A 14,589-nucleotide genomic window follows, 5' to 3' on the forward strand; every position below is an offset into this window, starting at 1 on the left:
TACAAGGGAGGAAAGTGATGGTGAGTGAAGCTGCATAACATGCTTGGGTCACACTAGACCCTGCTCCAGATGGTAGGGCCGGGATTCACATCCAGGTCTCCCTCTTGTGGAGTCTGATTTTTTTTTTTCTTTTTAAAGAGAGAGGAAGGGAGATAGAGTGACAGACTCTCACATGTTCCTTGACTGGGATCCATCCTTCAACCCCCGTCTGAGGCTGATGCTCCAATCAACCAAGCTATCTTCAGCGCCTGGGGCTGACACTGGAACCAATCGAGCCACTGGCTACAGGAGGGAAGTGGAAGAGGGAGGAGGAGGGGGAAGAGGAGAGAGGGGGGGGATGAGAGAAGTAGGTGGTTGCTTCTCTTGTGTTCCCTAACCAGGAACTGAATCAGGGATGTCTATATGCTGGGCTGATGCTCTGTCCACTGAGCCAACTGACCAGGGGCCAGTCTGAATTCTTAATCACTGTTCTAGACTGCCTGTGTGTAGTTGGTGGTACGGTTGAGATGGTAAATTTGAATTCTTGCCTAAAGTCAAGAAGAAGAGTCCTGCCTGACCTGTGGTGGTGCAGTGGATAAAGCGTCGACCTGGAAATACTGAGGTCGCCGGTTCGAAACCCTGGGCTTGCCTGGTCAAGGTACATATGGGAGTTGATGCTTCCAGCTCCTCCCCCCCTTCTCTCTCTCTGTCTCTCTCTCCTCTCTCTCTCTCTCTCCTCTCTAAAAATAAAATAAATAAAATAAAAAATAATAAATTAAAAAAAAAAAGAAGAAGAGTCTTTAGGTTATTTCAACATCATTTTTGACTAGTGTGTGGCAAGAGGGAAGAATTTCTATTTCAAGCCACCTGCCAGTGGAGGTCATATTTTTGGTAACATATTCCTTCAGAAACTCACCAGTGGTGATTACAGAATGACTCTAAATTAGTCATAGGTCCCTTTTTTTGAGCACTGCCCAACACAAAGAGAAACTTTGTAATAAAGTAGGAATGAATTCCTAGACTAGTTCAAAAAAGCCAATTTAACTCATAATTAATATACAGTGTATCTGCAGTAATAAACAAGTAATTAAACCAGATGAAAAAGAGTGCCATTCAATAAGGTATAATTCATAAAATTAAGTTTGCTGCTCAAGGAATACATACTTAATGAAGAGAAAAGTCTTATTTATTTTTAATATGAAGAGTATTTTTTTTACCCTTAAGTGAGAAGCAGGGAGGCAGGCAGAGAGCTATTTTAGTGCCTAAGGCAAGGCCATGGGGCCAACTTGCTCCAAGGGAGCCATGGCTGTAGGAGGGGAAGAGAGAGATAGAGAGAGAGAAGGAAGAGGGGAAATATGGAGAAGCAGATGGTTGCTTCTCCTGTCTTCCCTGAATGGGAATTGAACCCGGGACATCCACATTTAGGGCCAATGCTCTACTTTTGAGCCAACCAGCCAGGGCCTAATATGAAGGAGACTTACAGATGGTTTTTATAAAGGCTTTTAAACAAAAATAGTGCTGGCCCTTTAATTCTAATTTCTTTTCCAAACCTGGCTTTCCTGTTCTTTTTACCTTAGGTACAGGTGATATTACAGGACACCATCATTAGACTGATTTGGCATGCATTTAGAACAAAAGGTGGAGGGAGGTAAAAGGGAAGGAGGAGGGGGCAGTTCTCTAACGGGTGCTGGTCTGAGCAGGGTGAGCAGAGCTGACGACAGAGGGCCAGGAGAAAAGGCAGCAGAGGTGATGTGTGCACGGGGATGAGAAATGACACACACGAGCTCCACGGGAGGAAGCAGGACAAGAGGGGAGGACAGGGTGTGCCACCTCTCATGGAAGAAGCACAGCTGTGGGAAGAGAGTCAGGAGTGTACACATGACAGCCGTGTGCACACGCCAATGCCCAGTGACTGTCTATCCTCATGTTTAGTTGTTCAAGATCAGTTTTTCAAGCATCGTCTTTGTGCCCAGCACTTCCTCACAGATAAAATGTGGGTCCTCGTGGCGCTTGCATGTTTGTTGAGAAAAAGAGACAACAAATACAGAAATATATATATATATATATATATATATATATATAAATAAAATACAGAAATACACACACACACACACACACACACACACACACACACACCAGGGAAATTACAGATAGTGATGAGAACCAGAATAAAAATAAAAAACAGGAACCAGCCCCAGGTAGGGAAGTCTCCTGGAGGATGTGACATGGAAGCCACGCAGGAGGAAGAGTTAGAAGAGAAGGATTTCAGGGAGAGACCCAGAGAGACAAAGAGCCTGGCAGGCTGCAAGCACTGGACAGGAAGGAAGCCAGCGGGCCTGCAGGGCAGCGATGGGAGGTGAGGCGGACGTAATGAGGGGAGGTAGGCAGGGTGGGTCCGTGAATGAGCTCGAGGGCCAGCCTGAGGGGTCCGGATTTCATTCCCCGTGCCAGGGAGGCCACTGAGGTCTTTAGGGGGGAGTGGCAGGGTCAGGAGCTTCTGTAAAGATGGCTCTGGCTGTTGGGAGATGAGAGTCAGGGATTGGCTGTGTTCATCATGGTGGCACGCGTCCTTCTGTGCCTTTCTACGACGGGCACTGCACAGATGGCAGATGAGACTGTCACTTGCCATTTGGCATTTTGTAGCTGGAAGGACATTGTGTGTGAGTAGCGTGGTTTTGAGACTTGGGGATTTCACAGAGCAGTAGACAACAAAAGTGGGGGCTCACAGAGTTCTGCAAATTTCACTTTGGCTAAAAAAAGTAAAAACTCTGCTACCATCTGTGATTACCTTCATTTCACAACAAAAGGTATTTTAAAACCGAAAACATGAGGACTTAATCTCAGGGGGGAGAAACCAATTTTATAGAAAACATTACACTTTCCTTCTATTTTCAGCATTTTGCTTTAGTACCAGTGAAAACGTCCTTATAGACTGAGTACCCCTCCACACATCAGTGTGCAGAACCTCAGTATTTAGGAGGCACTGGGCCCCTCCTTGTCCCCCAGCGCACAGAGGAGACAACCTGAGGGCCACGTGGCTCCTCCTCGTGGTGACGAGGTGAGCTAAGGGCACAGTGGCCAGGCCTCAGTCTCCTGACTCCAGGTTCATTCTTGTTCCATTACATCATCATGCTGTGTATTTCAGCTAATTTCTTCTGCTTTGCCAAGGTTCAGACACTGTACCATCTATTCCTGTCCACTGTGGGGTACGCTGGCCATTTTCACTTCCCTGCCAATATATCTGAGAGCTAAGACACTTATTAAGAAACAAACATTCAGCAAAACAACTCTCAGCCCGGAGCCTGACACAATGGAATCCTTTTCTTCAGAAAGAAGAGTAAGGAGCCTCTCACCTGATCTTCAGATACGCTGCGACACCAAACACCAACAACACCACGGCAATGACGGTCACCGTAATGGCAGCGATGCTACCTGGGAAAGACAAAATGCACAGGAAATAAGATGAGAAAGGGGAGTCCTTCATTCTAGATCCTTCCACAGAAAAGTCAGAGCTAGAACAGAACCCAGAGTTAGTTCTATTATCAAAATGCTTTTCCTACTAGGTGAGGTTTTGGGAAATGGCCAATTTTTCTTAAGACCTTTTGGCCTTGAGATCAGAGAACAAACAGTTCACAGTTATGTTTGATTATCTTTTTATTATTTTTCATTTTATTATTATTATTATTATTTGTATTTTTCTGAAGCTGGAAACGGGGAGAGACAGTCAGACAGACTCCCGCATGCGCCCGACCGGGATCCACCCGGCACGCCCACCAGGGGTGAAGCTCTGCCCACCAGGGGGCGATGCTCTGCCCCTCCCGGGGGTCGCTCTGCTGTGACCAGAGCCACTCCAGTGCCTGGGGCAGAGGCCAAGGAGCCATCCCCAGTGCCCGGGCCATCTTTGCTCCAATGGAGCCTTGGCTGCGGGAGGGGAAGAGAGAGACAGAGAGGAAGGAGGGGGGGTGTGGAGAAGCAAATGGGTGCTTCTCCTATGTGCCCTGGCCGGGAATCGAACCCAGGTCTCCGGCATGCCAGGCCGACGCTCTACCGCTGAGCCAACCGGCCAGGGCCTTGATTATCTTTTTAATAATGACACCAATCTGTTGCTGTTGTTGTTGCTGCTGCTGCTGTTTACAGGGGTAGGGGATTTAAAAATCTCCTGAAATCCCATTTTCTTCTTCTACAAACTCTGACTCCTCTTTCTATCATTTGCAAAATATCGGGGGACTTAGAATGTTTTATTCAAGGGTTACTACAAAGCAACGGTGTTGGTTTTTTAAATAAACCGGAATCACCTAGCTATATCAGTAGTGTCTACTTCAAAAGGGTCATCTTGGTAGGAGATGCACTAATCTTAATGATGTCATCAAATTAAAGCATTTAAAAAAAAAATTCCACTTTGGGAAGTGTGTCCAGTTTTCATCCTTGAAAAGTAAAGTTGATTTTGTAGAGAATGAAGTCAAATTTGGCGTGAAAGTAAGGTCAAGTCTGGTAGGTAACAGTATTTTTAGTTTGTAGAATTAACCCGGTGCAATTACAAAGTGTCATGAATGCTTTATTGTGTAGTCTGAAATCTGGTTCCAAAGGCAACGACTAATGAGCAGTTTAAGAAAAACCAACCCTTGAGCCTGTAGCCTTGGAAGAATAACCATACTGCTCCCAAAGATTACTATTTTGAAGCACAACACTCTTTTTGTGTGAGCTTTGGACTAATAATGTATATACTTCAGTTTTATTCCACCCTAGAAATGCCAAGAATCAATTGAGCTTTTGTCCCCTATAGTTAAAGTGACTTTTTGGCACTAACGCTGGTGTTAGGGACCCCATTTACTCTTTCAGACCACTGGGAAATTATTTACTACTTCAACACATGAGTAAGACTCTGAGACACATTGGAAAGAGCATCAGAGGTCTGGAGTCTGAATATGTGAATTCAAGTGTGGTTCCATCATGATTAGCTGTGTGGCCATGAGCTATTTAACCCCGTCCACTCGTATACTGTTCACCTGCAGTGACAGAGAAAGAAGAGCTGCTTTGTTCTCTCCCACAAGAGGATTACACGAGAGGCCATGTGCACCATGCTGAAGCCCTCTCCAAATGGACCGTGCTGAACTGGGCTAAGTCTCAAAGGGGATGGATCTGCTCCACAGTTTTGGAGATTTATTATTGTAGATTATTTTTCCATTTCTCCTTTTATTTATCCCATCTTTTGTATATTGTTTTTAATGGCCCTTCCACTGAAGGAATTAAGAATAGAGCTAAGAAGCAAATCAATCTAGTAATTAACTCGTTAGTAGCTCCCCAAAAGTTCTGGGTGAAAGAAGGCTGTGTCAGATATTCATGCCCCTACTGGCTGTCATTTCTAAAAGAGCAGAGGAGGTCACAGCTAACCGAGACTGAGACCGGAGCTTGATGTTCCTGCACAGATGGCCTGAGCTGCACCATTTCAGAGCCTCCAAACTTCTGGACTCTCCTGTGCCCATCACCTTGCTCCTGGACTTCTTTAGAACATGATTAGCATGATTAGCAGTGCATTTCTCTTCCCTTCTTTACTAATAATACAAAGACGGATATGGCACCAATGCTCAAACGTGCAGCCCAGATCAAAGACAGAAGTTTGAGGTCAGATTCCCTCATGAAAAGCCTTGTCTCCACTCCTTTGAAAGGCTGCACTTAGCTTCTTGGCCTCCAAACTGTGATAAAATTAGAACAATTCAAAGTTCACGGAAGACTGTTGATAGGTCATTTTCTTTACAGAGACAGAGAGACAGTCAGAGAGAGGGACAGACAGCGACAGACAGACAGGAAGGGAGAGAAGTGAGAAATATCAATTCTTTGTTGCAGCACCTTAGTTGTTCATTGACTGCTTTTTCATATGTGCCTTGACTGGAGGGCTCCAGCAGAGTGAGTGACCCTTTGCTCAAGCCAGTGACCTTGGGCTCAAGCTGGTGAGCCCGTGCTCAAGCCAGTGACCTTGGGGTTTTGAACCTGGGTCCTCCGTGTCCCAGTCTGACACTCTATCCACTGTGCCACCGCCTGGTCAGTCTAGATCTTCTATTTTTTTTAAAAAATTTATTTACTGATTGATGGGAGAGAGGGAGAGAAGGAAAGAAAGAGAGAGAGTGAGAGAAACAACAATGTTCTGTTCCACTTATTTATGCATTCATTCCTTGGTTGATTCTTATATGTGTCTTGACTGGGGATTGAAATTGCAACCTTGGCATATCAGGATAATGCTCCAACCAACTGAGCTACCTGGTCAGGACTGACAGCTTTTTTAAGAGTTTGTGAGAGGAAGTAATATTACAAGGTAAGATGTTGGGAGTATTTCAAGATTCAAAAAGATACAGTGGTTGCAATTAAGAGCAATTTCAAAAACTGACCTTTTAAATTTAATTCCCCCTTAAAAAAGGAAAGGGATATAGTTGATTTTTTTATAACCCTTCTTTCTTACCCCAGGGATAGTTTAATATAGGAAATTGTAAGTTTGACCTTTTTCAATGTTTCTTCCCTAACTCTGAGAAGTTGGAGCTCCTCCAATTCTGTGATTTACTGAATTTATTTATACACCACCTCTTTCTAAAGATAAACCAGGCAGTTCCCCAACTCAAGTGCTGTTCTTTCTCTTAAAAAACAGCAAGAGAAAGAGTGACCTGCTTCTTCTCGATGTCACTGGTGACTGTCCAGCTTTCAGAGTAACCCCAGTCTTCCAGTGGGATTCCCGGAGGCCACCTTTCCGTGTTCCCAGACAACCTGTGTGAGCAGAACTGGGGTCAGCAGGTGACTTTCCACTTGATGGGTCCTTGCAGGAGGCTGAAGGAAGGGGCAATCCTGAGGGTTGGTACTGCTCAATGTGAGGCCAAACCATGTCACATAAAATACATTGTACTTTGGACCATCTAATTAACGATTCTGCCACCCAGCAGCCCTTCTCAGAGGGCGCCAGCCTTGGTAACAAGTGTCCTCTGGAACTAGGACTTTATCAGGCCCCTAGCTTCTGATGCCTTGTGTCCTGAGCTCCCTGTCACCTCCACAGCAGCTGCTACTTTCAGAAGTGGCTGGGAACCTCCCCCTGGGAAGTTCCACACCTCAGGGCACTAGAGTTTGAACATATGAGAGGGTGTCTGAGCCAACATTAGCACAACTTTTTATGGTAACTGAAAAGGCTTAATTTCCTCCTTATGAAAACAAATGTCATTTCCTACTAGGTTCTGTTCAAACTAAACTGGAATTCCCCTTCTCCTCCTACTCTTTCTTTTGTCAAGGCGGGGCAGGGAGAGAGAAGGTGAGGAGGTGTAGCTGGGACAGGGCAGCTCTGCCCTATGGAGGAAGGTGTAGACACTTAGTGGGCAGTGCCTGGGGAGCCAGGGTGGTCTGAAGTTACAGACTGGGTGGGGCTCACACTGCAAAGCCCGGGAGCCAGAAGAAGTTAAGAGAAAACTGGAGGAAACTTATCCAGTTTCCAATATTTCATAAGCCAAGATACAAGAATATTGCACTGTGCTGCACATTCCACCAGGCCAACCTGTTCTGCCTGACCAGAAGGCTGTTGAAGTCCCAGGGGCCAAAGCCTCCTTGAATTTTGGGCTTCTCTGAAGGCTGGGATTTCCCAGGGTACCATTTTCCCACTTCACAGCAACCCAGAACAGACTTCAAAATAACCTTTTCTGCATTTGCAGGTGGTTACTCTGCTGGGGCACTTCACCGAGAACTTGACATCTACCATCTCGTTTCATTCTTTTTAGGAGCTAAGTAGCCTTATTCCCATTTTATGGGCGAGAAAGTTAAGGCTCAGAGAGGTTAAGGACTTGATTCAGGTTTCATTATCTGATGAATGATTCAGCTAACATTTGAATCCAGGACTACTTCATTGTAGGGTTTGCATTTCTAATCATTGGTACACTGCTTACTTCCCTGGCTCTCTTCTCAGCTTGGCCAACTCCTACTCTACTCATTGACAACTAAATATCAACCCCTCCTTGAAACTTTCCCGACACCCCAAATTACAGGGTTGTTGTGTGTCTGCTCCTTTCAAAATGCTCTGTGTTGAGCTTTCCCAGGCAGATTCTTTTTTTTTTAATAAATTTTTATTAATGGTAATGGGATGACATTAATAAATCAGGGTACATATATTCAAAGAAAACATGTCTAGGTTATTTTGTCATCAAATTATGTTGCAAACCCCTCGCCCAAAGTCAGATTGTCCTCCGTCACCCTCTATCTAGTTCTCTGTGCCCCTCCCCCTCCCCCTAACTCTCTCCCTCCCTCCCTCCCATGTCCTCCCTCCCCCCCCCACCCTTGGTAACCACCACACTCTTGTCCATGTCTCTTAGTCTCATTTTTATGTTCCACCAATGTATGGAATCATGTAGTTCTTGTTTTTTTCTGATTTGCTTATTTCACTCCTTATAATGTTATCAAGATCCCACCATTTTGCTGTAAATGATCTGATGTCATCATTTCTTATGACTGAGTAGTATTCCATAGTGTATATGTGCCACATCTTCTTTATCCAGTCTTCTATTGAAGGGCTTTTTGGTTGTGTCCATGTCTTGGCCACTGTGAACAGTGCTGCAATGAACATGGGGCTACATGTGTCTTCACGTATCAATGTTTCTGAGTTTTTGGGGTATATACCCAGTAGAGGGATTGCTGGGTCATAAGGTAGTTCTATTTGCAGTTTTTTGAGGAACCACCATACTTTCCTCCATAATGGTTGTACTACTTTACAGTCCCACCAACAGTGAATGAGGGTTCCTTTTTCTCCACAGCCTCTCCAACATTTGCTATTACCCGTCTTGTTGATAATAGCTAATCTAACAGGAGTGTGGTGGTATCTCATTGTAGTTTTGATTTGCATTTCTCTAATAACTAATGAAGCTGAGCATCTTTTCATATATCTGTTGGCCATTTGTATCTCTTCCTGGGAGAAGTGTCTGTTCATGTCCTCTTCCCATTTTTTTATTGGATTGTTTGTTTGTTTGTTGTTGAGTTTTATGAGTTCTTTGTAAATTTTGGATATTAGGCCCTTATCTGAGCTGTCGTTTGAAAATATCAGTTCCCATATAGTTGGCTGTCTGTTTATTTTGATATCAGTTTCTCTTGCTGAGCAAAAACTTTTAATTCTGATGTAGTCCCATTCATTTATCTTTGCCTTCACTTCTCTTGCCATTGGAGTCAAGTTCATAAAATGTTCTTTAAAACACAGGTCCATGATTTTAGTACCTATGTCTTCTTCTATGTACTTTATTGTTTCAGGTCTTATATTTAGGTCTTTGATCCATTTTGAATTAATTTTAGTACACGGGGACAGGCTGTAGTCGAGTTTCATTCTTTTGCATGTGGCTTTCCAGTTTTCCCAACACCATTTGTTGAAGAGGCTTTCTTTTCTCCATTGCGTGTTGTTGGCCCCTTTATCAAAGATTATTTGACCATATATATGTGGTTTTATTTCTGGGCTTTCTATTCTGTTCCATTGGTCTGAGTGTCTATTTTTTTGCCAATACCATGCTGTTTTGATTATCGTGGCCCTATAATATAGTTTAAAGTCAGGTATTGTAATGCCCCCAGCTTCATTCTTTTTCCTTAGGATTGTTTTGGCTATTCGGGGTTTTTTATAGTTCCATATAAATCTGATGATTTTTTGTTCCATTTCTTTAAAAAATCTCATAGGGATTTTGATGGGAATTGCATTAAATTTGTATATTGCTTTGGGTAATATGGCCATTTTGATTATATTTATTCTTCCTATCCAAGAACAAGGAATATTTTTCCATCTCATTGTATCTTTTTCGATTTCCCTTAACAATGCTTTGTAATTTTCATTATATAGGTCCTTTACGTTCTTTGTTATGTTTATTCCTAGGTATTTTATTTTTTTTGTTGCAATCGTGAAGGGGATTATTTTTTTGAGTTCGTTTTCTAATATTTCATTGTTGGCATATAGAAAGGCTATGGACTTTTGTATGTTAATTTTGTATCCTGCGACCTTACTGTATTGGTTTATTGTTTCTAATAATCTTTTTGTGGAGTCCTTCGGGTTTTCGATGTATAGGATCATATCATCAGCAAAAAGTGATAGCTTTACTTCTTCTTTTCCGATATGGATGCCTTTTATTTCTTTGTCTTGTCTGATTGCTCTGGCCAGAACTTCTAGCACCACGTTGAATAAGAGTGGAGAGAGTGGACAACCCTGTCTTGTTCCTGATTTAAGGTAGAAAGTCCTCAGTTTTATGCCGTTTAATAAGATGTTGGCTGATGGTTTATCATATATGGCCTTTATCATGTTGAGATATTTTCCTTCTATACCCATTTTGTTGAGAGTCTTAAACATAAAATTGTGTTGTATTTTATCAAAAGCCTTTTCTGCATCTATTGATAAGATCATGTGGTTTTTGTTCTTTGTTTTGTTGATATGGTGTATTACGTTAACTGTTTTGCGTATGTTGAACCATCCTTGAGATTCTGGGATGAATCCCACTTGATCATGATGTATTATTTTTTTAATATGTTGTTGTATTCGGTTTGCCAGTATTTTGTTTAGTATTTTAGCGTCTGTATTCATTAGAGATATTGGTCTGTAGTTTTCTTTCTTTGTGCCATCCTTGCCAGGTTTTGGTATGAGGGTTATGTTGGCCTCATAAAATGTGTTTGGAAGTATTGCTTCTTCTTCAATTTTTTGGAAGACTTTGAGTAGAATAGGAACCAAGTCTTTGAATGTTTGATAGAATTCACTAGTATAACCGTCTGGGCCTGGACTTTTATTTTTGGGGAGATTTTTAATAGTTTTTTCTATTTCCTCCCTGCTGATTGGTCTGTTTAGGCTTTCTGCTTCTTCATGACTCAGTCTAGGAAGGTTGTATTGTTCTAGGAATTTATCCATTTCTTCTAGGTTGTTGTATTTGGTGGCATATAATTTTTCATAGTATTCTACAATAATTCTTTGTATTTCTATGATGTCTGTGGTGATCTCTCCTCTTTCATTTTGGATTTTATTTATTTGAGTCCTGTGTCTTTTTTCCTTGGTGAGTCTTGCCAAGGGTTTGTCAATTTTGTTGATCTTTTCAAAGAACCAGCTCCTTGTTTTATTGATTTTTTCTATAGTTTTTCTGTTCTCTATTTCATTTATTTCTGCTCTGATTTTTATTATCTCCTTTCTTCGGCTGGTTTTGGGTTGTCTTTGTTCTTCTTTTTCTAGTTCCTTAAGGTGTGAAGTTAAGTGGTTTACTTCGGCTCTCTCTTGTTTGTTCATATAGGCCTGAAGTGATATGAACTTTCCTCTTATTACTGCTTTTGCTGCATCCCAGAGATTCTGATATGTCGTATTTTCATTTTCATTTGTCTGTATATATCTTTTGATTTCTGCACTTATTTCTTCTTTGACCCATTCATTTTTTAGAAGTATGTTGTTTAGTTTCCACATTTTTGTGGGTTTTTCCCCCTCTTTTTTGCAGTTGAATTCTAGTTTCAAGGCTTTATGATCAGAAAATATGCTTGGTACAATTTCAGTTTTTCTAAATTTGCTGATATTGTCTTTGTGGCCCAACATATGGTCAATTCTTGAGAATGTTCCATGTACACTAGAGAAAAATGTATACTCTGTCGCTTTGGGATGAAGTGTCCTGTAGATGTCTATCATATCCAGGTGTTCTAGTGTTTCGTTTAAGGCCACTATATCTTTATTGATTCTCTGTTTGGATGACCGATCTAGAGCCGTCAGCGGTGTATTGAGGTCTCCAAGTATGATTGTATTTTTGTTAGTTTTTGTTTTAAGGTCAATAAGTAGCTGTCTTATATATTTTGGTGCTCCTTGGTTTGGTGCATATATATTAAGGATTGTTATGTCTTCTTGATTCAACTTCCCCTTAATCATTATGAAATGACCATTTTTGTCTCTGAGTACTTTTTCTGTCTTGTAGTCAGCATTATTAGATATGAGTATTGCTACGCCTGCTTTTTTTTGGGTGTTGTTTGCTTGGAGTATTGTTTTCCAGCCTTTCACTTTGAATTTGTTTTTATCCTTGTTGCTTAGATGTGTTTCTTGTAGGCAGCATATAGTTGGATTTTCTTTTTTAATCCATTCTGCTACTCTGTGTCTTTTTATTGGTAAGTTTAATCCATTTACATTTAGTGTAATTATTGACACTTGTGGGTTCCCTACTGCCATTTTATAAATTGCTTTCTGTTAGTTTTGTATCTAGTTTGATTCTTCTCTTTTGTTTTTCTATCATTTGTTTTTGTTTGTTTGTGTTCCATACTTCTTTCCTCTGTTGCTACCTTTTTTAAGTCAAGTGTTTTTGCGGTGGTTTTTTTAAGGGTGGTTACCATTAAGTAATGAAAAGGGTACCTACCATATTCATTGTAGTACCCTATCTTATAATCCCAGGCAGATTCTAATCCTATTCATCTTACATCTCTTTCCCCTGCCTACCAAACCCTTAGCCCCAGCCCCAGTCTCTAGCCCACAGTGGGTACTTAACTCGTTCATTTAATGTCAAATAAATAAATGTAATACTAGCAAAAAAAAAAAAAAAAAAAAAGATAACTGGCAGTTTTTGAGCTCACTGTGCTAAAATTGTCCCCAAAGCAGCAAGCTCCTCACCTATGCACCAGGAGTCCCCTTCTCTGGGCCTTGCCTGAGAATCTATTCCCATGATGCTGTAGCTACGGCCCAGCCACTGCAGCCCGTGCTTTCCAGTCTCCACGGGTGGAGGGGCAGAGGAGTTATTTTAGGAATAACTGTCTGAAGAGAGTCAGATGATGTCCTTGAGGGAGCCAGAGCAAACTCTCAGAAGATCGTGCTTCTGGTCAGACCTGGTGACACTACTCCAGGAAGGAGGCTGCCTGGGAGGTCATCACTTGACTTGCTTTGACTCTGTTCTGTGCCCTCTGCAGTCCTAGAACAAACTGTGGTATTATTTGTAGGGCTCTTTCACCCCACATGTGCCTCTCCTACCACAGATACACTCTCACTCTTTGTCACACTCCTATTGGTCCTTTACAGACACAGGAAGTCCTCCACGCTCAGAGGGTCTCTCCCATCCAAACTTCCTGTCCTTTCACTTGAGCTAAAGGTACCCTTCTGTCTTCCTGGGCTTAGCAACACTACCAATTCTTCATATGTTCCTCTGCAGGGGTCCCCAAACTTTTTACACAGGGGACCAGTTCACTGTCCCTCAGACCATTGGAGGGCCGCCATATACAGTGCTCCTCTCACTGACCACCAATGAAAGAGGTGCCCCTTCTGGAAGTGTGGCGGGGGGCCGGGTAAATGGCCTCAGGGGGCCGCATGTGGCCCGCGGGCTGTAGTTTGGGGAAGCCTGCTCTAGGGACTCTTCGCATTGAGGTATTTTCTATTTTCCTCACTTCAAACATAAAAGAAATATTTCATTTGACCTCTTTGGCAGGACACTTGCCAATCATATCTAAAATGACACAGTGACAATATCATGCTGTGATGGGTGTACCCAAACAACCTCTAAAAGAAAAGAGCCTTTATATTCTCTTTTAGGGTTTATTTATTAATTTTAATAGTAGGGTATATTTTTAAAATATAAACTAGTTACTAGACAGTATTTTAATAATCTGGTTTATTGAATTTCAAAGTTTAACGTTTAGCAAAACTTTGCTTCACAAATTCACTCTTTCAGAATGGCAGGAAATGTGTACAACTTAGACTCCATATTCAGACAAATGCCCTTTTCCATTCCACACAATAAAAGCTTTAAATGGTGCAGCATAAAAGTTTTAGGTAGGAAGGCACTGAATGACTCTGCATCAGAGGCCAATGTCTTGCTTTAGCAGCAAGAGTAATGACCATATTCCACACTTAATTTAATGGAATGGAGCATAAGAACCTTTTTGAGGAAGAACCTAGCTCTCCTCAAAGAAAAATAAGTTTTTGGACCATTTAGTTAATGTATTCCTTTCCAAGATTGCTTTTAAAAAGCTTATCTGGACAAGCTATCTAGAATGTGTCTACTACAAATATATCTAATCTTATTCTGCAGGAGTGTCAGGGGATGTGGAGAAGATTACTACATGTGTGAAAATATATATACTTCCTAAATAGTAACTTATCTGTTATGATAAGGCTAAATATACCTTCCCAAATCCAGTTTTCTAAAATTGATTTTAGAAGGACAGAGAGAGGGAGAATGAGAGAGACAGAGAGAGATAGAAAGAGGGAAAGAGAGAGAGACACACACGCACACACAGAGAAGCATTCATTTGTTATTCCACTTGGTTGTGCACTCATTGGTTGCTTTTCTTATGCCCTGATGGTGGATCCAACCCGCAACCTCATCGTTTTGGGACAATGCTCTAACTGACTGAGCTAACCGGCCAAGGCCCAAGTCCACAGTTTTTATATAAATGCTGCCAACAGATGATCTATGAAAACAATTTTAAAGAGTTAAGTGTATTTTTAGAAATCTAACGAACAGCTCCAAGTCATTATACTCTCCTATTCTTAAACTCAGGGAGTTTGTATCTGCTCTTGACATGTTGAATTCACTGGGGAATAATGATGTATGATTCAGGGAATGTTCTGAAGTCATAAGCTGTTATGAAACAAAAACCATAGCCAGAGGACTTTATAAACAATGAACC

At 41.8% G+C, this 14,589-nt stretch overlaps 1 protein-coding gene across 1 annotated transcript in view; it reads right to left on the reverse strand.

Moving 5' to 3' along the window:
* PARM1 (prostate androgen-regulated mucin-like protein 1) overlaps nucleotides 1–14,589 on the reverse strand; it is a 106,772-nt gene that overhangs the window by 9,924 nt on the left and 82,259 nt on the right. The window contains exon 3 of the mRNA XM_066279244.1: nucleotides 3,333–3,411. Coding sequence (XP_066135341.1) covers nucleotides 3,333–3,411 — 79 coding nt within the window. The remainder of the gene's footprint in view (nucleotides 1–3,332; nucleotides 3,412–14,589) is intronic.

The sequence above is a fragment of the Saccopteryx bilineata genome, chromosome 5 (genome assembly GCF_036850765.1).
Source record: "Saccopteryx bilineata isolate mSacBil1 chromosome 5, mSacBil1_pri_phased_curated, whole genome shotgun sequence".
Lineage (NCBI taxonomy): Eukaryota > Metazoa > Chordata > Mammalia > Chiroptera > Emballonuridae > Saccopteryx > Saccopteryx bilineata.